General features: G+C 57.6%; 1 protein-coding gene across 1 annotated transcript in view; it reads right to left on the bottom strand.

The window, feature by feature from the left end:
* Positions 1 to 25,930, bottom strand: part of TTBK1 (tau tubulin kinase 1) — a 40,403-nt gene that overhangs the window by 14,216 nt on the left and 257 nt on the right. The window contains exons 2-13 of the mRNA XM_045843110.1: positions 23,042 to 23,203; positions 18,077 to 18,224; positions 17,720 to 17,793; positions 17,374 to 17,514; positions 16,500 to 16,604; positions 16,100 to 16,165; positions 15,564 to 15,656; positions 15,351 to 15,476; positions 13,853 to 14,007; positions 12,696 to 12,927; positions 12,309 to 12,487; positions 9,155 to 9,716 (exon numbers count right to left, since the gene is read on the bottom strand). Of these exons, the coding sequence (XP_045699066.1) occupies positions 9,155 to 9,716; positions 12,309 to 12,487; positions 12,696 to 12,927; positions 13,853 to 14,007; positions 15,351 to 15,476; positions 15,564 to 15,656; positions 16,100 to 16,165; positions 16,500 to 16,604; positions 17,374 to 17,514; positions 17,720 to 17,793; positions 18,077 to 18,224; positions 23,042 to 23,149 (1,989 nt within the window). The 5' untranslated portion in view covers positions 23,150 to 23,203. The remainder of the gene's footprint in view (positions 1 to 9,154; positions 9,717 to 12,308; positions 12,488 to 12,695; positions 12,928 to 13,852; positions 14,008 to 15,350; positions 15,477 to 15,563; positions 15,657 to 16,099; positions 16,166 to 16,499; positions 16,605 to 17,373; positions 17,515 to 17,719; positions 17,794 to 18,076; positions 18,225 to 23,041; positions 23,204 to 25,930) is intronic.

The following is a 25,930-nucleotide window of genomic DNA, read 5'->3' as shown; positions in this document are numbered from 1 at the left end:
CCTTTTTCATCTCATGGCACATATAAACTAATTAATAAAATTCTGCAGCACACCTAAATATATATGTTTTTGCCAATCTGACAAAAAAATAGGTATAATTTTGACTCATCACACCAGGCAGCTACTGTTGTGTTGGCTGTTATCGTTTTTGTTTTGTTTTGGGTTTTTTTTTGACAGTCTAAGGGAAAAGAGATGTGTGCCCCTGACTAAATAGTCAGGTACTGCGTGTTTTAAAAACCACTGCCATGGGCTATTGTGAGGATTAAATTAGTTAACTTATAAAGTGCTTAGATCACTGCCTGGCACATAAGCAGCACCGGATGCCAGTGACTGTTAAATAAAATAAAAGACAAATAATTGGAAGCCGCTCCTGTATGCTGGGTATGACTATACAAGGCAAGAACGCCGTTCTCAAAGCGCACAAAGGGTGCCGGCCCTTTGCAAATTGGCCTGGGGAGGCCGTGCGTTGTCCCAGCGCCGGCTCAGCTCTCCTCTGCGGGGAAACCTTCCGACAAAAAGAGCCTGACAACATGGCAGGCTCACAGCTTCCCCGCCGCCTGGGGCCTGGAGACAGGCCCCTCAACTCCAAACCAGGGGGCCTCTGCCAAGCCTCCCGTGAACTTGATCCAACACATGTGGCTTCAAATGGCCTTAGCTGTTTCCAAAAGTCAAAGCCACCCTCAAAGATAATAATATTCTCAAGATCGTCTCCAGTTAGCTCAGAGCTTTATGGCTTATAAGACACTCTCTTCTACCAGAGAGGGCATGCAAAAGTGTCCCTCAGAGGACAAATGTTTTGGATTGTGATCTTATTTAAAGCACACACCCTCTCCCACAGGGATCAGTTCCGGTGCAAGTGTGTGTGTGTGTGTGTGTGTGTGTGTGTGTGTAAATTCAGCCACCTTTGGAATAGAGTCTCCGCCTCCAAAGGCTTTGGAAACAGTAATGTGCATTTAATGCTGAAACAAGGCTGCAGGTAGTGCCATCATCTCTGAAAAGTCACAAGGCACTTGGGATCTTAGAGTACCCCAGGGTTCTGGTCACCGAGTGGGAGCTGTATGCAGGGTCAGGTGGTGGAACCCTCTAGAAGGGAGTGCCGGATTAGAGAATGCTTGGTCTCATCTACCCCAGAGGGCAGGGCGCCTGGCCCCCACTGCTGCTGACCTGCGGAGTGGCTGGAGGACAGACTCACTCCACTCCCTGCCGCTAGCTGGGGAGCATGGGAAGAGTGCCAAAGGGTGGGGGCAGTGCCGGAAGGTGGAAGTGGGGCTACTACTCATCTACCCCCTCACTTTTGTGCTTTGTGTTTTCTGTTCCTTCTTGAGAAAGTTCTACACTGACCCCTCCTCTACTTTTGGCCACTCAAGACAGCCTGGAGGGCGGTCCGAAGTGAGCAGCCAGAACCAGGGTGGGGCAGGGACATATTTCATTCCTAGATGGAGAAGGTGCTCCTGGGACACCCTCTGGGCCGGGGGCATGGAGAAAGGAGTTAGGTGGGTGTGTGCATAGCTCATGTGGAAGAGCCATATGCCATAGTGCTGGCCATCAATGAGATGCCCACCCACTTATGGTACCCCCAGACTAGAATAAGGCCCCTGAGCCCTCTGCTCCAACCAGAGATGGCTAGGGAGCTACAGGGAGTTGAGCTGAGAGGAAAGCAGAGGTCAAGGGGAGAAGGGGATAGAGAGAGGAGCCAGGATGAAAGTCGGTACACAGAAACCTATCAAGGACTGCTCAAATATCTTTCTGACTCCCTAACACACACACGTGCACACTCATACACACTCACACAGAACTGTGCAGGGCATGGCCTAAGCAACCACCCAGGCAGCCCTGCCACCTGCACAAATGCCTGCGTGCAAGCATGCTCACACTCACGGGTGTACAGGCAGGCACGCAGGCACAGGCGGCCGCACCACAACATGCAGTGTGCAAACCTTCGGGCCTCCTCCCTGCCTCCCCCCTCACACAGGCACTGCCCTCCCTGGGGCCCGTCACCTCTGCCTCATGACCTCGGGGAGGGGGTGCTGGCTGACTAGGGCAAGAATGGAGAGAGGGAACCTTGGGGTTCCCTGCAGTGACAGGGGAGGGGCTGAGAAATGGGCAGAAAGGGCAAAGTGATCTGGCGGCCCAATCCCCTCCTCCATCTCCAGATCCCCATCTGCTCTGCCTCCCCCTGTGCTCTGACTTTTCTCCGCAGCCCCTTGGGACCAGCCAGCTTGGCTGAGCACCTACAGGAGGGAGTCACCCCCTGAGAGGGGCAGTGGTGGGGCAGTGGTGGGGTTTGTCCTGAGCGCATTCTTAACAACCACCTTCTCTGCCACTGCTTCTAGACTGGGTCCCCTCACCCTTAGGCTCCAGCGCCCTCGGAGGGGCAGACCCCAGGCTCCCATTCATCCATCCTCAGCTTCCAAGGAGCTGGGCCAGGCAACCAGTCCCACCAGTGAGTGACGGCACACGCCCTCGGGGAAGGGCCATCCGGCAGGGCAGCGGGCTGCGCTCCAGGCCTCCCACTGCGAGGCCTGGGAGGCAGGGCTCTGTCCTCTGTGGCAGTGGCCTGTGAGAGGCTCACTGGGCCCCCGCTGCTTCCCGCACATCACGGAGTACAGAGGCACCCCAAACCTGGCTGGCTAGGCCCTGTCTCCTGCCTCGCCTCACACAGATAGACAGGCACTCACACCCTGCTGAGTGGGGGCCCAGCTCTGCCAACCCCTCAGGGGTGGACCAGGCCCAGCCATGCCAAAAGATCACAGATTAAACAGAATAAACCCCATGCGAGACTGACTCTGACCCAGCACACCCCAGCTCCCTGACCTTGGCATCTACTGGACTCAAGACTCACTGGCAGCTCCAGCCAAGGGTCCCTGTCCAATCCCTGAAGCTGCGAGGACAGCACCACCCCCTCCTGTGCCATCTGGCTGGCACAGAGCAAAGGGAGAGGATGAGAGTGGGAGTGTTACAGTACCTTGGGCCGACGTAATGGGGGCTGTATTGCATGGTGGGGTGGATGGGCTGTGTGTGTGTGTGTGTGTGATTATTGCCTCCTGGGAAGGAACCATGGTCTCTGCCTGCTCCCCACCCCCCCCACCTGCCCCCTCCAGTGGGGGGGGGCCCAGCCTAGGTCTTGTGGGTGAAGCGGGCCCACACCTGCTGCAGCTGGGACCGCGAGATGCGGAGCACCGAGGGCACGAGTCTGTGGTTGCCGGCGGCGAGGGGCGCGTGGCGCCGGTGGGGCGCCCGCACAGGGCTGCTCTCCGCCGAGCGGCTGCGCTGAATGAGGGAACCGGAGGAGCCCGAGGAGCCGCCGCCGCCGGGGTGAGGGTAATGCTCGGTCTCCAGCGTGGAGGAGGAGAATACGGAGGACGCCAGTCGTCGCAGGGGGCTGTACCGCGGGAGGGAGTGCCCCGAGAGTCTGTCCTCCTCCAACTGAAAGAGACCAAGAGAGTGGAGGGAAAAGAGGCGTCAGGCACAGACTGGACAGCTCCGTCTCGGGGACCACCCACCGCGCACAGCCCCTGCAGCGACAGCGTCCCGGGCGGGTGGGCAGGGTCGGGCAGGGTGGAAAGGGGTGCAGACCACCCCGTCCAGCCTCGGAACCTAGGCTCTGGCCTCCAATGCCCATGCCCCCCTCCTCCTCCTCGCTGGCACTTCTCACCCTGTGGTCTCCTGCAAAGGCCTTGGTGTCTCCCCTCCTGCGGGAACCTGTCCTGGCTTAGCGCGCCTAGCTCAGAGTCCATGCCCTCTGGGATGGGGAATCCCGGCTCTGCAGTTGTTACTGCCCTGTTGGCAGCTGTGCCGGGTCTGTCTCCCCAGCAGCCCCATGTCCTCATGAGCTCTAGAGAGCACAGACTCCTCTGTCTTACATCCCCACCCTGTCACAGGGGCATGTCAGGGTTTCAGTGACAACTATCTCAAGGGTAGGGTTCTGGAGTCCAGCTGCCCATGGTTGAATCCCAGCTCTGCCACTCACTACCAGGGAGACCTCAAGCAAGTTGCTTCCTTCAGTTCTGCATGCCTCAGCTTCCTCTGTGAAATGACGAGGAACAACAGCTCCTACCTCACAGGGTGGTTACAAGGGTTAGATGTTAGAATATGCAGAGCACTTAGACCGGCACCTGCCAGGGAGTAAATGCTGTGTCATGTAAGCTGCTTTATTACCCTTTAAATCATTCCTAGGAATGAAGGAAGGGATGCAGCCTGGCAAGAGGCGGGGCAAGTAGAAACCATTTCCCCAAAGTGACTTTTTCCCTGTCCTCTCCAAGGCCGAGCCACAAGGCAACTGTGGCAGGAGCTTGGGCACCACCCTGCTGTCAGGAAGAACCCTGACTTGCACCCTCCTGCCCTCATGTCCTCAGCGGGAAGAGGGAAAATGAGACTGCTTGTCCCAGGTCTGTGGAGACGGAAGTGGTGGCTTGAGTGTCACCAGGCTTTTCCCATTCTGACCCCTAGCTCTTCCTGGGACTGAGGCCAATTTAAATAGCTTTTGGGGGGTGGGGAGGGGGAGGGGCCTGAGGACTGGCTGTGCCAGCTGCTGGGGGCCTGAAGGAGGATGGACACTAGGCTCCAGTGTCCTCCTGCTGATGTCAAATGGGAGCACAGGGACCCAACATGGAGACCACAGCAGAGAGAGGTGGAGAGAGAAAGCTGTGATAAGATCGTCTCAGTCCTCCCCTGCTTTTCCTCCCAGCTTCTTTTTGGCCACAACCAGGATCTTTCTGAGCTGGGCATGTCTGCACTGAGGGCAAGGGGTCGAAGGCCCACCTCGGGTCACCAAGGGACAGAAGCACCCACAGTTGCCACAGCCCCTCTCAAGCACAGGTGGGCAGCTTGAACTGCACCGCCCAGCCAGAGCTTGGTCGGCGCCGGGCGGGTTTAGTCACAGCGTGCTCGGTCCAGCTCGCACCTCGGGGAGCCACGCCAGCCTCCTAGGCAGTCTCCCTGTTCCTAGCAAAGAAGAGTTCTTTGCTCTCTCCCCTGAGGCCTTCAATCACAAACCTCCACGTCTGCACTGCACATTTCCACCCCACCCTTGACTGTGAGCTCCGAGGGAGCAGGACTGGAAGCCTTATCTGTCTTTGTCCCCCAGCCCCTAGCGTGCTGCCTGGCACTTGGCAGGGAAACGTCCTCGCGGCTGCCAGCAGTGTCCACGTGCTCCGGGAATGCTGACCTGCTGCGTTACCAGCCAGAGGTGACCCGGCACACGCCCACCTCCAAACTACACCCTGTCTGACACTCCCCCGCCCCCCTGCCCCAGCTCTCCCAGCCACTCCCAGTTTGCGTCTCAGCTTCCCGGAGAAGACACGAGGTACGTGTAAAGAAAAACACTTAAAGTATAATGACATGCACACTGAAAAACTACTGGTGTGCCTGGTTCTGAACTTGTGCCTGGTTCCACATTCTCCCATTCCTGCTCACGATGCGGCAGGTGGCAGAGTTACAGGTGCTCAGATCCTTAAGGACAGCTGTTACGAGGAAGTTCACACATCAGACTCTGAGGAGCCCGAGGAGGTCTAGAAGGGATTCCTTGCAGAGAGGTGGCAGGGTGGGGAGTCCCCACAGAGATGTCCTGCTTGCCTTGCGCCATTTAATGTAGTTGTGGGGTGAATGGGGAAGGGAACTCCGCACACTGATGTTAGCGTGCAGCCAGGTCTGGAGCCCCCACACAAACAAGCTCAGGACTCCCGCCAGACCGAAGGACAAAGGGAGCCCTGGCGGGTGTGGCTCCGTGGACCGCGTGCCAGCCTGCGAACCAAAAGGTCGCCAGTCCAACTCCCAATCGGGGCACATGCCTGGGTTTCGGGCCAGGTCCTCAGTCAGAACAGCTGATCGATGTTTCTCTCCCTCTTTTTTCCCTCCCTTCCCCTCTCTCTAAAACCAAATAAATAAAATATTTTTAAAAAAGACTATCTGTATGTTTTTAAAAAAGAAGGAAAAAATATGCCAGCCCATTTTTCCCTCTTCCCCTCCACTTGACCAAGGCAGGTCTCTGCCCACCCCCAGCCGCACTGGAGTACTTAGCTAAGCATGTCACGCCCCCTGTACAAACATGCAGACACACACAGAGGCCACTGTGCACACTGACATGCCCACAGGCACACCTGTCGACGTGGCCCAGCTGAGTGAACACGCGTACATGTATGCAAAACACACACATGCACACACACATACACACACCAGTCTGGTTCTTTGATGCCCCATAAGCCACCCTCTTGCTCACACCTGTGACTTGCTCCTCTCCTAAACACGAAGGCCTAGACCAAGTGGCCCAGAGGATGACCCTGGAGTCAGGTGCCTGGATTCTAATCCTGGCTCTGCCACTTACCAGCTGGTGACCCTGGTCCTCTAAGCCTCCACTTCCTTATCTTTTAAGTGGGGGTGCCCATTCATAGTGTGGTTGAGGGGAATACACATGCAAAGAAGGAAAGTGCCCAGAGCAGTGACAGCTGCCATTATTGTCGTTAGAATTATTACGGGGATTGTTATTCGCCCCCCGGCCTTGACATTCCAGGCTTCTGTGGTTCTCTACACACTTGCAGACCACAGCCGACCTCACACGGACGTACTGCCCCGCGCCCCGACACGCATGGGCACACCTATGGACACACCCACACACTGGTGCGCCCTCCTGCACGAGCTGACACAGAAATGCACACACAGTTGTAGAATACTAACCAACCTCACTTCTCTCAGAAAACTAACACCTACAACCTCTGACACCCCCTCCAGACACACTTGTCATCGCTCACGTAGACAGGCAGTGCCTGTCCATGTCACAAGCAGAAATTGGCTCAGCACTAACTGACTGCACAATAGATAGGCCTGTGTCTGCACCCCCAAATCTCTCTCCTCACCCCCTTGGACAGAGCTCCCCAATGTGAGGATGACTCCAAAGACCGGGGTGGGAACCACAAGCTCTGCTCCCTCACTGTGAGGCCCAACTGGCATAGTCACCAGAGCCAGAGCCTGGGCCTCCTGCCTTTAATTCTGGGCTTCCTCTCTGCCCCACGCCACTACTGTCTGGCTCCTTCCCAGAATCTGTACTTCCTGGGGGCACCACCTGTTGTGCATATGATTTCTGATGCCTCGGGTACCCAGCCCCGAGTAGATGCTCAGTAGGTGTGGAGTGAATAAATGAGTGAGTGAACAAGTGAATGAATGAGAGGGCAGTGGGGGAGCCCCAGACAGATCTTGCTCCTACTCTCCTCCAGGAGAGCAGTAGGTCCTGGGGGAACAATGTCTGGGTCAGCCACACAGTCGTGCTAGCCCACACCCTGTCCCAGGGGAGCCTCCCGCTCAGGCTGGCTTGGACCTCTGGGGATAAGGCCCCACGGTATCCCCTTTTTGAGCCACCAATTTTCCAGAAACCAGGGCAAGGCCAGGATGCACACATCTCAGGATCTCAACTCAGAAGTCCTCTCTTCTAGACACAGGTGTGGGGCCTGAATACAGTCCCGCCTGGAGCTGCCCTTCTCCAGGGCAGCTGCACGTGCCCAGACTGGGCCTCCCAATCCGAGCGCGCTGCACATCTGGCCCCAGCCCTGCACCTCGGCATCTTCCAGAGCCACCTGGGGCTCGTCTCCAATGTGGCAAGATAAAGGAAACACAGCACAGCCCTTGAGCCCTCCAGCATCCCCTCCTGGGCTCTCCCCAGTCCCTCTGAGAGAACATGGGCCCCATTCGGCACCATTCAGGGTAAGAGTCGGTGCCACTTCCTGAGTCAGACAGAGATTACCCCACTTCCCTACACAGAGAAGCCAGGCCAGGCCAGTGGCCTTCTGCCTATTCTGACATCCCATCCTTGCCAGAGAAAGTAACCAAAATACTGTGAGACATGCTGCAGATCCTCAGCCTGGCATTCACAGTTGGGCCACCATCTGGCACCCCTCCAGCCCCTGTCCTTCCAGCCTTGTCCCTCAGTCCTCCCATACAAGAAGGGTCCACGGCAGCCTAACGGGTCCTCCCAGGGCCCCCAACATGCCCATCCCTCAGCCCAGCCTAGGACCCCTCCGGCCCTGGCTCCACTTCTCCCCATCACTGTCTGTCAGTCCTGGCTGTCAGGGTTCCCCTCCCGCCTGGAGCCTATCGCACCCGCACGAAACTCCCCTGGCCCTCCCTGCTGCCCTCACCCCCTTCAGCCACCCCTTCCCTGGTTGCTGGGACCCCTCTGCCCAGGTGCTCCTCCTACGATTTGGCCCCTCTTTCTCAGTTTCTCAAGGGCTCCTTTTTCTCTCCTTCTCTCCAAAAGTGAGTGTTTCCTGGTTCTGCCCTCACCCTTGACTCTCCCCAGCCTACACAGCTGTCTTGGGCGACATCACCCTCTTCTGCGGCTTCCATGACTCCCAAATCCATATCTGCAGCTGAAGCCTCTCCTGAGCGCTAAGGCCTCGATGTGAACATGGTAAGGTCCTTGTGTTCAAATCTGAATCCATGTTCCCTTCAAACCACTCCGTGACAGCACTGCCATCCAGCCCGAATGCTGGGCATCAGTGGAGGCCCCCTCCAGTCAGTCACAGCCTGGGCACCTCCTGGCTCCACCCACCTTGCCCTACGTCCAGAGCCCCCATCCTCATCCAAGCCACCAGGGCACCCTCCTGCTGGTGCCGGCCACGTGACCTCCCCACTTAGAGTGTTGTGCCCCTCCAACCCACTTCCCACACAGCAGCCAGAGGGATTATTCCAAAGAACCAATGTAAGTATGTTGCACCCCTGTTTAAAAGACTTCAATGGCTCACCAAGCTTTCATATCGAGTCCCAACCCCTTAGCTTAGCCCCAAGGCCCTCCAGGATGGGGCCCGGGACCTACCTTGCAGCCTCATCTGCTACAACATGCACTCAGCACAGTGTTTGCTGATTGTCACCTCCAGGCCTTTGCACATGTTGTCCTCCTGGCCTAGAAGGCCTTTCTCCTGCTTTGTCACCTGGGTGACACTACCCATAATGCAAGACTCAACTCTGAACTTGGAGGGGACTTCCTCCGGGAACCTTGCCTGCCCCCCAAACATAATTCTAGGCCCTTAAACCTGTCTGTCTTCATCAAAACATGCAACTGGCAGCTGGCCCACAGCCCCTGTGGGACATGTGGGGAACACTTCAGGCTCCCATACCAGCACTGTGGGCATCCAGGGTGAAGGGTGAGCTGCAAATCCAACCTTACCTGTCTCTGAGGGCCAGTGGGATCCGACTCTCTCCGCCGAGGGCGAGGTCCCGAGTGCAGGGGTGAGTGGAAGGGGCTGCCGGGTGTGGGGGGCTGCGATGTCTCTGACCGGCCATCGGCCTGGCTCAGCTGAGGTTGTGGGGGCTGGAATGGCGTCTGCCGTGGGTCCTCCTCAGCCAGTGTCTGCATGCTGCGTCCCCGGGGCCGGACAGTGGGCTCTGGCCCTGGCCGCCGCCGCTCCTCACCCTCCTCAGGCAGCGGCCGTAGCTCCTCGGGCTCCTCGTCCGTGGTGCCTGACGTGCTGGGCTCGGCCCCTGGGGGGAAGTCCTTGAGCTCTGTCTCCTTGTCAATGATGACCCACTCCTTGCTGTCGAAGTCCTCCTCCTCAGCCAGCGGCACGGAGCGGAAGGCATTGCTCAGGGCCTCCTGCTCCACCGAGGCTGACACGTCCATGCGGCCGCTGGCCTGCCGGTCCGCCTGGCCAGTGTCCACTGACAGCATCTGGGCCGGCTGTGAGGAGCAGGCCTGGCGTGAGGGGGAGCCAGGTAGATCCATTCGTGACCTGCAAAGCCATTCCAGGGGGGGCTCAGGGCCCAGGTTCTCTGGACCCCCAAGGACCCCACGCAGGGGGCAGGCCACCGTGACACCTGGACCCTCCTGACCATTGTCACCCTCCACCCCCAATCCCTGTAAAGATCTCATTCATTCATTCATACATTCATTCAACACATTTTTGAATGCTGAATTCCAGGGATATAAACGTGCAGGAAATAAAATCTGGTTCCTATGCTCAAGGAACACTCTCCACCAGACCACCCCCGGGAAACTGAGTCTTGCTAAAGCCAGTTTTCTGTTCTCTTGTCCAGTGCTCACACCCCGTCAGGAGCTCCCTCCGTCCAGGGCAAACAGCCACCTGCCCTTGAGTTTGCAGATGGTTTTTCTAGCCTGCTCTACTACCACCCTCCAGCCCTGCCTGTCCGGTTTCACAACCTTCAACAAACTCCAATGGCCTCCAGCCCCAAGGACAAAGTCCACATTCCGTAGTTTGGCACTCCAGGTCCTCGGCTGCCAGTCCTCCACCCGCTTCCCCACCCTCCTAGCCAGGCCCCTTCACACGCTTCCCCTAGACTGCCCATGGGCTCACACCTCTGGGCCTTTGCTCCTTCCGTTCCCGCCACAAGGTCTGTCCTTCTAGCCTTCACTGTCCACCTCCGCTCAGATGTCACCCCCTGTGGGGAGCCTTTCCATCCTCCACAGGGGTTGGTTTGCCTCCCTGGTGCCCCTTGCTGCCTCTCATCCCAGAGCAGAGCACGTGCGTGTTTCCGAGTCCTCCCCAGGGGATGGGAGCTCCGCCAGGCAGGGAACGGGCCATCTGACTGCTCACGTCTGGGGCACGCATCCTGGCTTGGGGCATCTCTTTCATTGCTACCCTAAACTGCGCTGGGAATCTCACATTACTTCCGGAGTTTCTCCACCACGGGTGTGCTGGCCCCAGTGTGAGGAGGACAGGCCACTGCACAAGGAAAAAGTATCCTCCCCCAAATGCCTGGGGAGCCCCCAGTGAGAACTGGGAAGGCTCGGCTCCTCTGGGGCGCGCGCACCCGCACCCTTGGCCTGTGGGCAGCGGGCTGAGGCCTGCTCTTCCCTGCATGGGGCCTGCAGGAGGGGGCGGTGTGGGGCTGGGGGCGCCCGTGGGGTTTGCTCCACATACTGCCACCCGGCCTACGCAGGACCGCCAAATCAGCACAATACCTTTACTGATTTGTTATTAGGCTTAAAATAAAAACACTCCTGAGGGAGGACACTCGGGGTCTGACATGTATACTCCCAAGGAACAGCTGACGTCACTTCCTTTCCTGAGAGCTTGGTTCCGATGGACAGAGGAGAGCAAGGGCACCAAGGGAAAAGGGGGGCTGAAGGTCAGGGGTGAGGAGGGGAGCGGGCACTGGGGGGGATGGGCAATCCCATCTGCTTCATACTGCCCCACTTCCCAGTGCCCCAGAGCCCCCCAAACCCATCTGCCCGCCTATGAGACCCTGAAAACTGTCAGGAAACCTCTCCTCAGCTCCCTCCTTTTCCACCATCTCTGGAACAAGGGTTCACTCCGAGCCAAACCAACTTGCTCTTCAGGACTGTTTCTGTTCGGGGCATTTCCCACCTCTCTTCTCCACTATATCCCTTCCAAACCGCCCCTCGTCATTTCCTCCTGTCTCCAGAACCCTCCAGGCTGCCGCAGATGAAAATGTAGGCCAACCTGTGTGATCGTGAGTGTAAGAGCTGCCAGCTCCCTGAAGACAGGGTCTGCATCATCTCTCTGTCCTGGGGTCATCACAGGGACTGGGAGAGTGAGCCCCCCGCCCATCTCAAGCAGCTCCACACCTCAAAGGAGCACTGTGACCCATTTGGGAGGTGGAGTATAGTTTGGGGCAGGACCCAGAGGCGGGGCCATGGCTGAGGTGGGGCCTGAAGAACCACACTGCCTGGGTGTAGAAGTGACCTCTCCCCCCGCCCCCCGCCCAGAGCTGGGCCCAGGGAAGAGATCCCCTCCCTGGTGCAGAGAAGGCCTCAGCCCTGCTGTGTGGTGAAGCCCCACCCAATGCCAAGGGACAGCAGGGACATCTCTCTTCCACCTGAGGAGGTTATCCTACCCACAGGTCCGGCCCTGGTCCCTGCCTGCCATTGGCCACCCAAGGTTCATCTTAGCTCTAAACTTTCCAACCCTTACTTCCATCAACCAGGTCCCCTCCCTGACACTCAGATCCCTGAGCCCTGACCCCCAAGACTTGGTCTATCCCCTCCTCAAGCTGAGCACTCCCTGAACCCCTCTCTCAGGTCCCTCCTCCCTCCTCAGAAGCTGAAGGGAACCTAGTCAGCTCCCTGAGGCATCTGTGATTAATCTCTAGAGAAAGAGGTTCTGGAAGGACATCCACCTACTAACTTGCTCCTCACCTCTTGCTGGGCATGGGGACCCAGCCTACCCCTCCTGCGGCCTGTCCCCTCCTCCACATCCCTTCGTGGCACCAGGTGGGACCTCTGCATACCCCACTCCTTCTCCAGGCCCCATCACTGCCTCTGCCCCAGATCTGACCTTTCCTCCAGGCCAGCCATGTAGAGGGGACTGGGGGCCTCAACCACCCCTTGGCCCCAGACACACCTCCTCTCGTGTAGCTCCACCCGCCCGTCCGCAGTGGAGAGCCTCTCCGACTCAGGGCTGTTGACCCTCCGGTAGCGCAGAGAACGGACCGGGGTTGTGGGTGAGTCTGGTGGGGCACGCACGGGAGAGCTGGGGACCCCCACACCTCGGTTCTGCTCCTCTTCCACCATGCAGGGAGTCTGCAGGAGAGGGGAGTCCCGTGAGTGGGTAACGGGGTTTTCTCAGGGTGGAGACAAAGGGAGATCAAGCAGGAGAGCGCTGGTGACCAAGAGGGGGCAAGGGCGGAAGCAGGGCAAGCAGGCTCGGGGTGGGGAGAGGGCGCTCAAGAGGACAGAGGGGGCGGGGCATCGGGGAGCCACCCACGCTCTTCTCCCCGGCTGCAGTTACTTTGCCGATGTTGATCCGGAGTTTGTTCCGGTTGACATCTGTCTCCTCCCAGACTTCAGCCTCAGGACCCCCAGGATGCGGGGCAAGGTGGAGGCCGGGGCCCAGCCCCTCCGGGGGCCGCCCAGGCAGAATGGGGGGCGCGTTCTCCTGGTCACTCAGGTGCTCGCCCTGCAGCACGTCCTCGGTGTTCTCCCGGAGCAGGTCTCCAGGCACCGGCGTCACGTTGACCACCCTGGAGAGGCCAGGAGGGGGCCATGGGCAAAGCTGGCAGGGTGCTGTCTCCTATCAGCACAGCCCTAGAGGCCACTGCCACCAATGGACGTGGGCACAGGGGAGGCCCTGGCAAGGGTGGGGGTGTCCCTAGGCCCACCAGCACTGCAGCTCATAAAACCTCTGAGACAAGACCATCCTTAGGTTGGCAGAGGGCTGTAAGAAGACGTGGCTGCCGGGATGGGCGCGATACCGCCCAGCTCTGTGTAAGAGATCCCACTGCCTTCCAGGCCCCGCCGGATTTCCACTGCAGCTCTCTGCTTGGGTTCCTTTACACCGGGACTGGGTCTGGAGAGAAGAGTTGCTTTGGAGCTCCTTGAGCAATGTCTTTACAGGACTGGGCACCTAATGTGCTGACAAGTTCTGTTGAGGCTCCTTCCCGAATGTGTACCCGAAGCCCCTGCCCATATCTCTCTCTGGCTTGCTCCTGGGGTTGGGCGGGGAGCCCTGCTCACACCGGCACCTCTGCCTTTGTGCTTGTCACATGGTTCTCACACTGCTGACCCATGGACGACAAGTACCCTCGACTCAATTGAGAGCGTTCGTCTCTGTGCCCCTAGTGGTGGGGCTCAAGACATATTTGCTAAATGAACGCACTTGAACGTGGAGAAATAAACTGTGGGGCTCAGGCAGTTTCACCAGGGCTTCCCGATGCCCACTAAGGTCAACAGCTCCAAACGAGGACCCCACTCTGTGCCCAGACTGAGAGTGCAGATGGAGCAGAACTCCCTGGGGTTCGAGAACTCCACTGTTGAACACCAAGAATAGGATAGATGGCCAGGTGTGCTCAGGTAGGAAGAGGAGTAGAGAGAGCTGGATTCTAGGGTGACAGCTCCAGGCAGAGGTCATATGGTTGCCCCCCAGCCATCGCCCCTCCCGAGACTCACCCAAACATGGCTGCTGTCTGCCGGGTGTTCTGCTGGGGTGGGGTAGAGGTGCTCGTGGACAGGAGGGCGTCGGTGCCCGCCTTCTCCCAGTCAAAGGCCTCGTTCTCGGCGATGCCCCGCTCCTTCATGCTGTTCTCAAACACTGACATGATCAACTGCAGGGGTGAGGGTGTGGGAGGACAGAGAGGTGACCCTGGGGCTAGCCAGGAGGAGGGGATAGTTGCTGGGACTGCAAGAGGCAGAGAGGGGCCTTCCAGGACAGGGATGGGCCAAGAGGAGGCATTGGGAGGAGAAGGGCACATTGATTTTTAATGAAAACATGCACACAATATGCAAATCAGCATGCAAATTATCACCTTGGTTTAAGCCCCACTGGCTAAACATAAGCCCCCTGATATCTGTCCCCTGATTACCGTCCCCAGGCTCCTTTGCCATTTTCGTTATCTCAGCCTTAGCAACAGCAGCCTGGAACCACTGGGAGCTTCCCAAACCCACCACCTGGGGGCAAGGCTGTGCACAGCAGCTTCCTCCGGCGGCAGTGCCTTTCCCACTCACCCATCCGCAGTCCTCCCTGAATCCCTCTCTGATTCCCCATCTTGGTGGGGCACAGTGCATCAGCCTGAACTGCTCACAGGCCTGCCTGCCAACTCTACACCTCTAGCAGCCAGCACGGGGCTCAGCACAGGGTGTGCTCTCAGCTGTTTGGTCTGGGGCACCCCCTTGAAGCTGAGCGGGGGTGGGGCATGGCCTCCCACCGCCCAAGTGAGGCATCTCTGCCAGCCACCAGGGTTCTGTGCTCAGAAGGTGACGGGCAGTTGCAGGCCGTCTGCGCCCCCGACCACTCCACTCTGACTGCTCTCTCCAGAACGCAGGGCGGGCGCTCCCGGCTGCAGCACCCAGTTCACTGAGTGCCCACTGCGTGCCCAACACTGTGCTCCCCACGCTGGCACACAGTGGGTCCTGGGCAGAACATGGCTGACGTCTTCCCCGCTCTTGGGTCAGGGTCAGCGGGCCCCATAGGGGTGTGGGGATGGCACCTTGGGAAGAGCACTGGACATGGGGCCAGAAGACGAGTCTGGCCCAGCCCTGCCCCCAGCCAGGCTGTCAGGCCTCCGTTTCCTCATCTATGACATAGGGACAACCATCCCGCCTGGACTCCTGCAGAGTTTCGGTGAAAAGTACTTGGAAGCACTTGGCTTAATGAATTGTTAAATGCTAAAATAATAACATAAGGAACACACAATTACCACCAAAGGCTTGTTTTGAAGCTTAAATGAATTAATGCATGAAAAGCACTGAAAACAGGGTAAGCTCTTGATAAATCTTAACTATGCCTACTGTTGACAAGAGTGCAAAACAGTTTCGTGCAGTTGGAAGACGAGGGGGAGATGGTGAGGGCCAAGCCGGCAGGGACGAAGGGCCTCGGCAGGAGGGTGCTGCTGGTGACGGTCGCCCACAGAGAGGTATCCGGGGATGCAGGCGGGCGGCAGGCTCCCACCTGGTAATCAGGCTTGGTGAAGTAGTCGAGGCTGGCGATATGGTCCAGGAAAAGGTGGAACTCGGAGGGCATGTGCTTCAGTAGCATCCGGTGCTCATACTTCTCCTTGATCATCCCTACCTGCTCCTGGAGGCAAGAGACACAGGTAGATGGAGCCCCAGAGGCATCCCCTACCCCCCGCCACCTCCTCAGACCCAGCTGCACAGGGCTCACTTTGTCCTTGATCTTCCTCCAGGGCAGCTGGCCCACTGCAAACTCCACCAACATGTAGAAGAGGGACCACAGGTCATCGTGGCGGCCCATCTCCTGGGGGTGGAGGGATGGGGGGTCACCCACAGCTCTCAGGCCCCTCCCTGAGGTATATATATACTGAGGTATATCGGTCAAGAGGCCTGATGCCCAGGCTTCTACAGGCAGAGTTGAAGTCTCCCTGAAGTCATGGACCCCTCCGCAACCCGCCAGCACACACACAAGCCCAGCCTAGACTTCTGTGTGTGCGTTCTCCCCCCACAGAGATTTATTTGTGTTGGGAACAGAGAGGAGCAGGTCCCCAAAAACAGCAAAGAAGGGGAAGCCAAGGGCAGAGCCTCCTTCCCGCCGGGGTCTCTGCAGTGGCAGCTCCCAGCCCCTGCTGCATACTTCTCCCCCCACCTCCCGAGCCCACCCTGCCCTCTCCCTCAGCAGCACACTCTGCCCCTGACCTGTGCCTTGCCAGCCCTCTCAACGCTCAGCCCCAGCCCTGCACTCACCCGGTTCTTATGGGCGTTGACTGAGGCGTATCGAACAGTCCCGCGAAACCCGGCCACATTCCGAGGCTGCAGAGCAAAGAACACCACCAGGAACCTCATCGGCTGCCCCTGACCTTGGCCACATTTCTACCCCTGCAACCAAGCCTACCTCTGCCTACTTTAACCTGACCGTCCCCGTCCCCCGAGGCAGCCCCACCATGCTGGCCTGGTCAGGAACAAACCTGACACACCAACCCAGTCCTAAGAGTGGGTGTGGCATCCACCGAGAGCCCAGGCTAAGGGGGAGAAGGGGTGGGCCGACTGCGGACAGAGGCGGGTGCCGCTGACACCGAACACCAGCTGCAGAAAAGCCGGCGAAGGGCCCCAGGAGGCCAGGATGCCCGTGCACAGCGGTACTCACGGGCCGGACGTCCCCCGTGGTGTTGGTGTACTGCCGGGCCAGCCCGAAGTCCAGCATGTAGCACTTGCGGTAGGTAGACGGCAGCCTGCCCATGGCAAAGTTCGACTGCAGGGAGACGGCGGCGTGAGCATGGGCTCCGGCCCCGCCTGGGTCTCCTCACGGGGCGCCACAAGATGGGGCAAGGGACCCTCGGCCCACATACACTCACATAAGAGAAAAACACCAGCACGTGCAGCCGGTTAGAGCACCTCATCTGAGGGGCAGGTGAGATTACCCTCATTTCAGAGATGAGGGGACCAAAGGTCAAAGAGCTTAGGTGGCTTGTCCGGGATCACACAGCAACTGATGACCCAGCCAAAACAAGGTCCGCCTGGCTCTAAATCCTTGGGACTCCCAGGCAGGGCAGTGAGGCTTAGTCTAACTAAGGCAGCAGGATACCTACATTGTCCTTGCTGTGTGACCTTGGGCCATTCAACGAACCTCTCTGGGCCCCAGTTTTTATCCCTTAAGATTGGCGGGTTTTTCCAGCCAAGATTCAAGGTGTTACAAAATGAGCTATTTGAAATTCCTAACGAAGCCCCAGCCCCTGGCCCCTTTCCTCAGTCCCCTGATACTGCCCGGCTCCCTGCACCTTTTGAGGCTGAAGGACTGACTGGTCAGGTCAGGGCGAGGGAAAAGAAAAGAGCCGTACAGGAGAGGGCAAGGGCATGGCCAAGGGGCGGACAGGGGTGTGTGCTCCTGCGAGGCAAGTGAGAGGCAGAGATGAGGCTTGGGAAGAGAAGAAACTGTTCTGGAGAAGAAAGCGGACCCAGAGAGGGAGGGAAGGTGTCTGTTGAGGGTCGTGCTTGGGGCGGATGCGCCGGGCGGCGCTCACCGGCTTGATGTCGCGGTGCAGGAAGCCCACGGAGTGGATGGCCTCGATGGACTCCAGGATCTGCTTGCCCAGCCGCAGCGTGGTGCTCAGCGTGAAGGTGCCTCGCGGCTGACTGCGGCGCAGGTCTGCCAGGTTCCGGCCCTTGGGGGTAGGGAGAGGGTGGCCCTGCTCAGCACCGATCCCAACCGCCTCCCCCACTGCTGTGACGGTCTGCCCGGCCTCGCCCCCAGGTCCTGGGCCCACCCCCCGCCCCGGGGCCCCAGTCTCCCGCCCGCACTCCTCGCGGCAGGAGTCGCACCCACGTTCTTGGGTGGGACTGGAGGGAGGGCAGGCCACGGGGACTCACCTGGAGCTGCATGACCACGTAATTAAACTTCTCATTCCGGCCGCAGCCGATGAACCGGCACACGTGGTCTTTCCCTGAGGGGCACAGACAGGGGTCTCCTGGTGCACTCTGGGTTCCTGAGCCCCCCCCCCCCGCCCACGCCCCACGACCACTTTGCCCGCCCCCACCCCGGGCCCTTAGCCCCATCAGCCCCATCATCGCTCTTAGACTCTGGTCCCACCTCACCTCCTCCACCACCTCCCCCTTAGCCCCTCCCTTCACCACACACCCCTCCTCCCCCGCTTCTTATCCCAGCACTTCTCCCGGCTCCTGGCTCCATCACCTCGCCCTTCCCACACTCCTGCCCTAGGCCCGAACCTTGCAGCTTTTTGAGCACAGCCACCTCCATCTTGAGGACCTGCTTGGGCTGCTGGGCTGACTCCACCTTGAGGGCCACATTCTCCCTGGTCAGCAGATCCATGGCCTCGTAGATCTCACCAAAGCCCCCGCCCCCAATCTTTTTCAGCTGCAGAGATGGGGGGAGAATAGGGGACACAGGGATCAGACTGAGCAGCTCCTCGTCCCACTCACTGCTGGGGGGGCCATGTCCTTCATTGGTGAGGGCAGAGGCCATCCTTCGAGGGGAGGGCCTCATGTCTCCTTTCTTTGCCCCACCCACCAGGGCCCCCACCTCCTGTATTAGCACTGGAGACAGAGAGCTCAGCCCTGGGTGGACACACACAGCCAGATGTTCGAGTGGGCAGTGGGAACCGGTATGAAGCCCGTGACTTCATACAGACATGGAGAAAAGGTTATACAGGACTGGGGAGAGAGAATGCGCTCTTGTGAAACGTTTCTTCTCTGGAAGGACAGTAACTGTCATGCTCATCCCAATCCCCTGCCTAGACTGAGCAACCTCCCCAAGGAAGATGAATTTCCAGACCCTGCCAGCTTCAGGGCGGATTCCCCAGGAAGGGGTTGGCAGGACCCTAAGGTGTCACCAGAGCAGGTGCGGGGAGGAGTTTTGGGGGAGGAGACTCAGGAAAAGGCACTCACTGCTCCTGAAGCTCACATCACTCCCTAGACCCCGGTCACGTGCCCAAAACCAAGGTGAGCCTCTTCTCTGGGGCAGGGGACGCTGTGGGAGCATGTGGGAATGTTGGTTTGGAGAGAATCTGTTTATTCCTGGGGCAGTGCTGTGGAGACCTAACCTCTGGGTCCTCCTCCACTAGCACCCCAGGGCAGGGAACTGGGATGGAGGAAGAATCAGAAGAATCAGCAAGGGGAGATGAGCAAAGCTGTGATGGGAAGGATGAAAGTCATGTCAAGTCAGCAGCCCAGGGGTCTTGGAGAGTGAGGGTGCTGCTGGCAATGATGGGGGGAAGGGCGAAGGTTCAGTGTTCTAAGTTCGGACTGCTTTGATTTAAGAAAGATGTACAGCTCAATTCTCGCCTCCTCAGGGAGCCTGCCCCTCACGGCGGGGGGGCTCGGGTTGCCCTCCAGAGCCTCACTGGTGACCTGCTGGCTTATAACTGCTCTGCCACAGCTGGTCTTGCTAATGATTGGATGGAGGCCGCTCTGATCAGCCAGCCTGGGCCGGACTCCGGACTCTGAGCCTCCTGCATGTCTGAGCCCGCCCCTAGCATGTACTCAGTACTTGGGTGCCCAGTAAACATTGAATGGCGGTTGTAATATGGGAGTGAAGGGAGGAAGGAGGCAGGACAGAGCTGAGGACTGGGAGTATCCGGCAGGTGGCAACTGAAACCACTCTAGGAGAAGGATGAAGGGAAGATTTAGAAGAGAAGTGGAAGGCTGGAAGGAATCTTGAAGATTCCCCTCTTGAAGAGGAAGCATCTTGCATCCAGGGAGGAGGCAGGGAAAGAGGGAGGGGGAAGAAGAGTGAGAAGCCACAGTCCCCCTCTGCTTGAGACAAAAGTTGAAGGTCAGCACTGGCTGGCGTAGCTCAGTGGATTGAGCACGGGCTGCGAACCAAAGTGTCGCAGATTTGATTCCCAGTCAGGGCACATGCCTGGGTTGCAGGCCACGGCCCCCAGCAACCGTGCATTGATGTTTCTCTCTCTCTCTCTTTCTCCCTCCCTTCCCTCTCTAAAAATAAATAAATAAAATTTTTAAAAAGTTGAAGGTCAGATTTCTAGAGGAATTTCAGAACCAGGAGGGAACAGACACAGACTCGGGGGAAGAAATGGTATGATGGTATGTCTTCCTCTGGGGACCTTGAAACTCAGGGGAGATTTCAGTGTCTTCTGAATTCCTTTGTGGTTGCTGTGTGCCAGCGTGAAGGAAAGGGCCGGGGGAGGGGCACCACTGCCGCCTCGCGGTTCTGTGCTCCAGACTCACAGGTGCCATCTCAGCTCATCCCCAGAGGTTCCCAACAACACAGGTGAGCAAGGTTGTAGGAGTCACTATTTTTTACAGAAGAAAAACTGAGGCACAGAGCTAAGAACCTTGCCCCAGGTCACACGGCTAGTAAGGAGCACCGCTGGGTGTCATTCAAACCCAGGCAATCTGACGCAGGGCCCACACTCCGCACCGCAATGTTACGGGAACAGTGGATTACACTGGGATGCAGTGTCAGGGTTGAGATGTAAGCTAAGCTCAGGTCTACTAGGCTCCAAAATCCCAGCTGGGGATGGCAAGGGGGCTCGGGCAGCCAGACATTTCTGACACCTATGCCTCGATTTGCTGGGGTGCCCAAGGGTATTTCCCTACCACCTTCATGTCCTCACAGAGCTGATTTTTCCTTCCTTAGTCCCCTTCTTACCCCCCACCTGCCCGTTACAGAAACCCCCCCAGGGGGAAGAGCTGGGCCTCTGCAACACCCATGTGCTCGACACCCTTCGTCCCTGGGCCCTCATCCCTGGGCCACAGCGGGCACAGAGACAAGGCCCATAACACTTAGGAGACAATGAAAATGTTTTAATTTCTTTTAAAATCAGAAGGAGAAAAAATTAACTTCTAGGTCAAAAATTTTTAATATATAATATTAATGTATTCCTCTTTATACCAATGTGGTAATAAAATACAACTTCAGTGCTTTATTATTGAGGAAGGGGCTCAAGGAGGACAAGTGCCCAGGACCCACGAAAGTCCTAACACAGCCCTGCCCCAGCCCAGACCCTGTTCATGACCCCGTGCCCTGCAGAAAGACCTCCCTAAGCTGCAGGAGAAATATGACATAACAGGACCAGCATGCACTTAGGGAAAAGGAAGCCTGGGTTTCTGGCCCAGCTCTGGGTGACCGGGGGTGAGTTTCTTAAATTTTCTGAGGCTCCATTTTTCCTCCTCTGTGAAATGAGAGGGTTAGACTGGCACTGGTCACAAAGACTCCATCGGCTCCTGGTCCTGACCCTTCTTCGATGGCCTCATTCTTGGAAAACAGTATGTTGACCCAGCCATCAGACAGACCTGGTTCTACCTGCCAGTCCCAGTAATTTGGCAAATTACCTAATCTCTGTGCCTCTGTTTCCACACCTGTGAAATGGGGCTAACAGTATCGACTCTTTTTCACAGTGGCTGACAATAGTCAGTGCTCAAAACAAATGCTAAGTTTCTGTTGCTATTATTGTTTGCTAGTCTAATTATTCTGGGAAGTCTGCCTCAACAAGAAGAAAATGTTATTATTTTTAAAGACTCCACCTAGTGCCACTGACCCATATCTTCTCCTGGCTACAGTCCATCTCTGGGCAACTCGTTCTTGGTTCCTGAGCTCTTCCTCGTGTCTCTTTTCCATCCCTCACAGGGAGAAGGCCTAGGGGAAGCATCTGGCACCCCACCATTTCTAGTTCTCCAGATGCGGGGCGGGGTGGGGGGGGTAGAGGAGTGAGTGTAAAGAGAGGTGAGCTGGCAAAGATTGCATGCATGGCCCCTTTCCCCACCTTCCTCTTGTCGCTTTTCTTTCCACTCATCTCCCACTTCCTCCCTCAGAAACACAAGAAAGTTCTAACCCAAACTCATGAACACAATCCTGTTCTCACCTCTTCAGTGTAAATGTCCTTCTGCCTCCAGGTTGCCAGCACCAGAAGCTGCATCACACCCCTCACATTACCATCGTAGCTCCACCTCCTTCCCCTCCACCCACCCCACCCCCACCCCGGGACGGTGGAAAAATTGTCTTCCAGGTAACAGGTCCTTGGTGCCAAAAGGGCTGGGGACCGCTGCTTTATCAGATCTTCATTTCTCTGATTATTGTTCTGGCTCCTTCTTCCCCAGCCTCTGTCTCCTGTTATTCTCCGTCTCAGGAAGTTCCCCTCTGAGATATACACAACCGTACCCTCAGCTCTCCAGCTCCTCCAGCTCCTCCCCCCTCAAAAAACATCTCTGACGCTTGCGCTACCTCTGCCCCTTTCTCTGCCCAGTGGGGTGGCTGTTGCCAAGGAGATCCACCTCCACTCAGGCCCACTCTCCTCTCAACCCCGAACCCCATGAGCTGAGTCTCTCCCCACAACACACACAACACACACACACACACACCACCAGACCTGTGCTATGGTCCCTCTCTCCCCCCGCCCCGGCTCCCCACCCAGGTGTACACCCACAGCTCACAGTCACCCCACAACCCCACAATCAGCCCCAGTTAGCCTGCCTCCACCATGGTAAAAGGCAAGCAGGGAGCTCCTATGCAACGGAAAGAAAGGGGATAGGGCAGGATTGATTTACAGTAGCTCTTGCTCCCCAAATACTGCCTTTCCCCTGTCCCTCACGTGTTCCCGTATCATCCAGACCCAAACCCCCCGAGAGACTCGGACTACAACTCCCAGCAGGCCGAGCAGCCTGAAGTCCTGGGCTGAGGAGCAAGGCACGCTGGGAGATGGAGTCTCGGCTTGTTGCACCTGCCGCAGCAACCAGTGAGGGGAGGAGGGTAGATGGAGAAGATGGAGTGCGGCTGCGGTGGGAGCAGCCTGCAGGGCCTCTTTCCCGTAACCAAGCCTTTCCGTCCTCTGCTGCAGCGGAGGGACACATGCTCTCTCACTGCCCTTCTCCAAGGTCCGGCAGAGGAAGAGCCCCCTCCCCCACCTCCCTTTCTCCCCCAGCTGAGCTTGCAGCTCCTTCTCCGACAACCAACCAGGAGTTGTTCCAGGCTGGGACCCACCAACGTGATCTAGCTGGGAAAGGGGTGAGAGAGGGCGGGGCTAGAGAGAGGACACTGGGAGAAAGCGGTTGTCCACAAGTGTAGGTAAAAATAATGACATGCAAGCAGTATGCAAATAAGCTCAGGGGCACCTCCCAGTTAAGGTAGGTGCGCGGCAGCACCAGTCTTTTACAGGTTTCCAGATCCCCTCCTCCCTGGGCCCCTCCGTCTGCCCCACTGGGTCACTCACTCACCACCTTCCAGCGATCCTTGACCACGTAGTTGGCCGGCAGGATGTCGGCCTGCTCCCCTCCCCCACTCATGTTGGTTTCGTCCTTAAGAGCAGCCGCTAGGCACTGCATCCGCCAGCCTGAGGGAGGGGTGTCCGCAGGGCCTGCCCTGTGGGGGCCATCTACCTGGGGGAGTAGAGAGGGACTGTGAGTAGGGTGGGCCACAGGGCCAGGACCACCTTGCAGGTATGATGATGGGAAGCTTCATTCTAGCAGGCATCCTTCCCTGGGCCCACTGGACAGATGCTCCGGGGTTACGGGGGAAGCATTGTGTAAGCACGGGCGTGGAGGTCAGAGGAGAAGACAGATACTCTCCACAGGAAGGGAGATACAGACTACAAGCTGGAAATGTGAAACCAGCAACACACAATAATGAAAAAAGGAAAGGAAAGTGATGTATGAACTGTCTGTGGGGAAAGGGCTTCCCAAAGAGACATACGCTAGCTAATGTGGGGGAGACTGGCTAGCCAAGGAGTACACTAGACTGGGACCGTTGCTTCTACTGAGGAGACCTAGGCCAAGAAGGGCCAGTCTGAGTGACTCGATCTGTGGCCCTCAGCACCCACACCTCTCCTGTGCCATAAAATGCCAGGGAGCTGTGCATCTGAGTCTTATGAAAGGGGAGAGCTGCCGATGAAGGGGTGACCCACGGAGACGCACACCAGGGTGACAGAGATCTGCTAACCAACCGTGGGAGAGGCGATGACCAGAGAGTGAAGAGAGAGCCGACAGCCCCTCGGGGATGGTGCTGAGTGAGGAGGAGGCAGCTGCTGAGAGGCACACCCATTCTCAGTGGTGAGCTCCCCAACCAAACAAGGATGGGAGCGAAGAAGTGAACATAAGGCAGTGGACTCGACATGGATTTTAGAGGAATAGCAGCTGTGTGGACACTCGGAGAGAGGCGGGCTGGACTTCGAGGAACTGGGGACTCCAGGGGAGTGAGAGCCACCTAACAGGAGTGACAGGGAGCAGCAGGTCTGAGTGGGCATGGGGGGACAGAGCCTCTGACCACACCTTTCTACTGTCTGCTCAGGAACCAGCGAGAAAGAACACAGCCCCTGTTGCATTAGGATAGGTAGAAGCTGAATACCAGGGAGAGTATCCCAACTGTAAGGGTTGGGGGCCAGCTAGTGTTAGAAAGATGCAAGTGTGTGCACATACATGTCTGCATGTGTGTCTGTGTGTGTCTTTGTGGTTCTGTCTGCACACCTGTGTCTGTGGGTGCTTGTGCATGTTTTCATGTCTCAGTGTGTGATAACGTGTGTAGGCAGGGGCCAGGAGAGATAACATTTTGAGCCCTCTGCCAACCCAGTGCATGAACAGAATGAAGATCTTTTCTTCTTTTCTTTCCCACTACACTTTTTACAAGCACACTGCACTGCCCTCACAATGACCCTGGAGAGTCACAGATGGAAGGAAGTCACTCAGGCTGGGTTTGGGGTGGTGGGAGAGAGGAGGAAAGTGTCTAAGATATCGATGGATAGCATGGGAATTCCATAAACCTGTCGTTCCTTGGAATGGGATGACTCCCCAGGGCTCCTGATACAGGGAGCAGCACGGAACGGTGAAGGCATGGAACCAGCCTTCGACAGGGCATGGTATGCCGTGAGGGACATGTGGAGAAGGGATCTCCATGGGGAGAGAGCATGTCACTCTTTCTGTGTTCAAATGACTCAGCTGACTGTCTCCTCCAATCCACACTACTTCAGAGTATTAGAACTGTGGGGCCATCACTCGGGCCTCTGCGCTCCTTCTGTCAGGTGGCCTGTGGGGCAGGAACTTGCAGGGCCCAGAGGGCCACGGCAAGATGAAGGGAGAGGTAGGGGTGGGAGGGCGCATCCTGGAGTATAGGTGGAGGGGACAGGTTGAGGACAAGATGAAAGAAGCAATTGAACCAGTGGGAGGGAGCCTCGAGGAGCTGAATTGGGTGAACTCTGGTGAGCCTTCCAGCCCTGTGATGGTGGATTCTACAGGTTGATGAGAAAAATTTGGGTCCTGCTCCCATTTTATAGGTGGGCAAGTCAAGAAGGAGCAGGTGAGGTGGGAAAAGAAAGAGTGGAGGCAGGAGGATGAATGAGGGTTCCCTGCCTCTCCCTACCCACTATCCCTCCCCCTCTCTGCCTCAGAGGACTACACTTAACTCAGACTAGGACTGGGAGCTGTGAACAAAAGTCACTCGGCTGCCCCGTTACTGCCCCCTTAGAACCCTTGGTTTGGGCGTGTGGGGCCTGTGTGTGCAGTGAGAGAGGGCTCGTGGAGGAGGTCTCAATGAACATGCGGCAGAGAGGGCATGTCTGAGAGCGAGGGGCTAGTGATGAGAGAGACAGACAGACCGACAGCAACATGCCTAAGTCGTCGGGAGCTTCTCACGGTGTGTGAGCATAGGTGTTCATGTGTAACTCTGCAAGGTGTGAGCCAAGTGTGTGTGGGAATGTGGGACCGCAGGTAAGGAGGGCTACAGGAGACCGGTGAGGGGTGATGGAAACAGATGGAAAGATGTGTGGGAGGGGGCAGAGGGGAGTGAAAGGGACCGGGGTGACAGGGTCAGAGGAGGGGGCTGGGTGAGACAGAGAGACAGGCGAGATGTCGAGATGGCGGAGGAGGACTCCAGGACCAGGAGGGGTTTCTGGGCACATGAAGGGGCGAGGTAGTTGGTAAGAAGGCTGGTGGAAGAAATGGAGGGACCGAGGACAAGAGAGAGAGGTTATGCAGAAAGCTGGAAAGACTTGTCGGGAGTGACAGGAGACTGAAGCCACACGCACAGGGACTGAGGTGAGGAGCGAGGAGCAAAACCCCTGGAGCGCAGGCGGGAGAGGGTGGGCATGTGTGGGGGGCAGGGAGCCGGTCCAGGCC

This window comes from Phyllostomus hastatus, unplaced genomic scaffold, assembly GCF_019186645.2.
Source record: "Phyllostomus hastatus isolate PE091 unplaced genomic scaffold, TTU_PhHast_1.1 phas_contig_40, whole genome shotgun sequence".
Taxonomy (NCBI): domain Eukaryota; kingdom Metazoa; phylum Chordata; class Mammalia; order Chiroptera; family Phyllostomidae; genus Phyllostomus; species Phyllostomus hastatus.
Note: the sequence above shows the minus strand (reverse complement) of the source record. Positions and strands in the feature narration are given on the sequence as shown.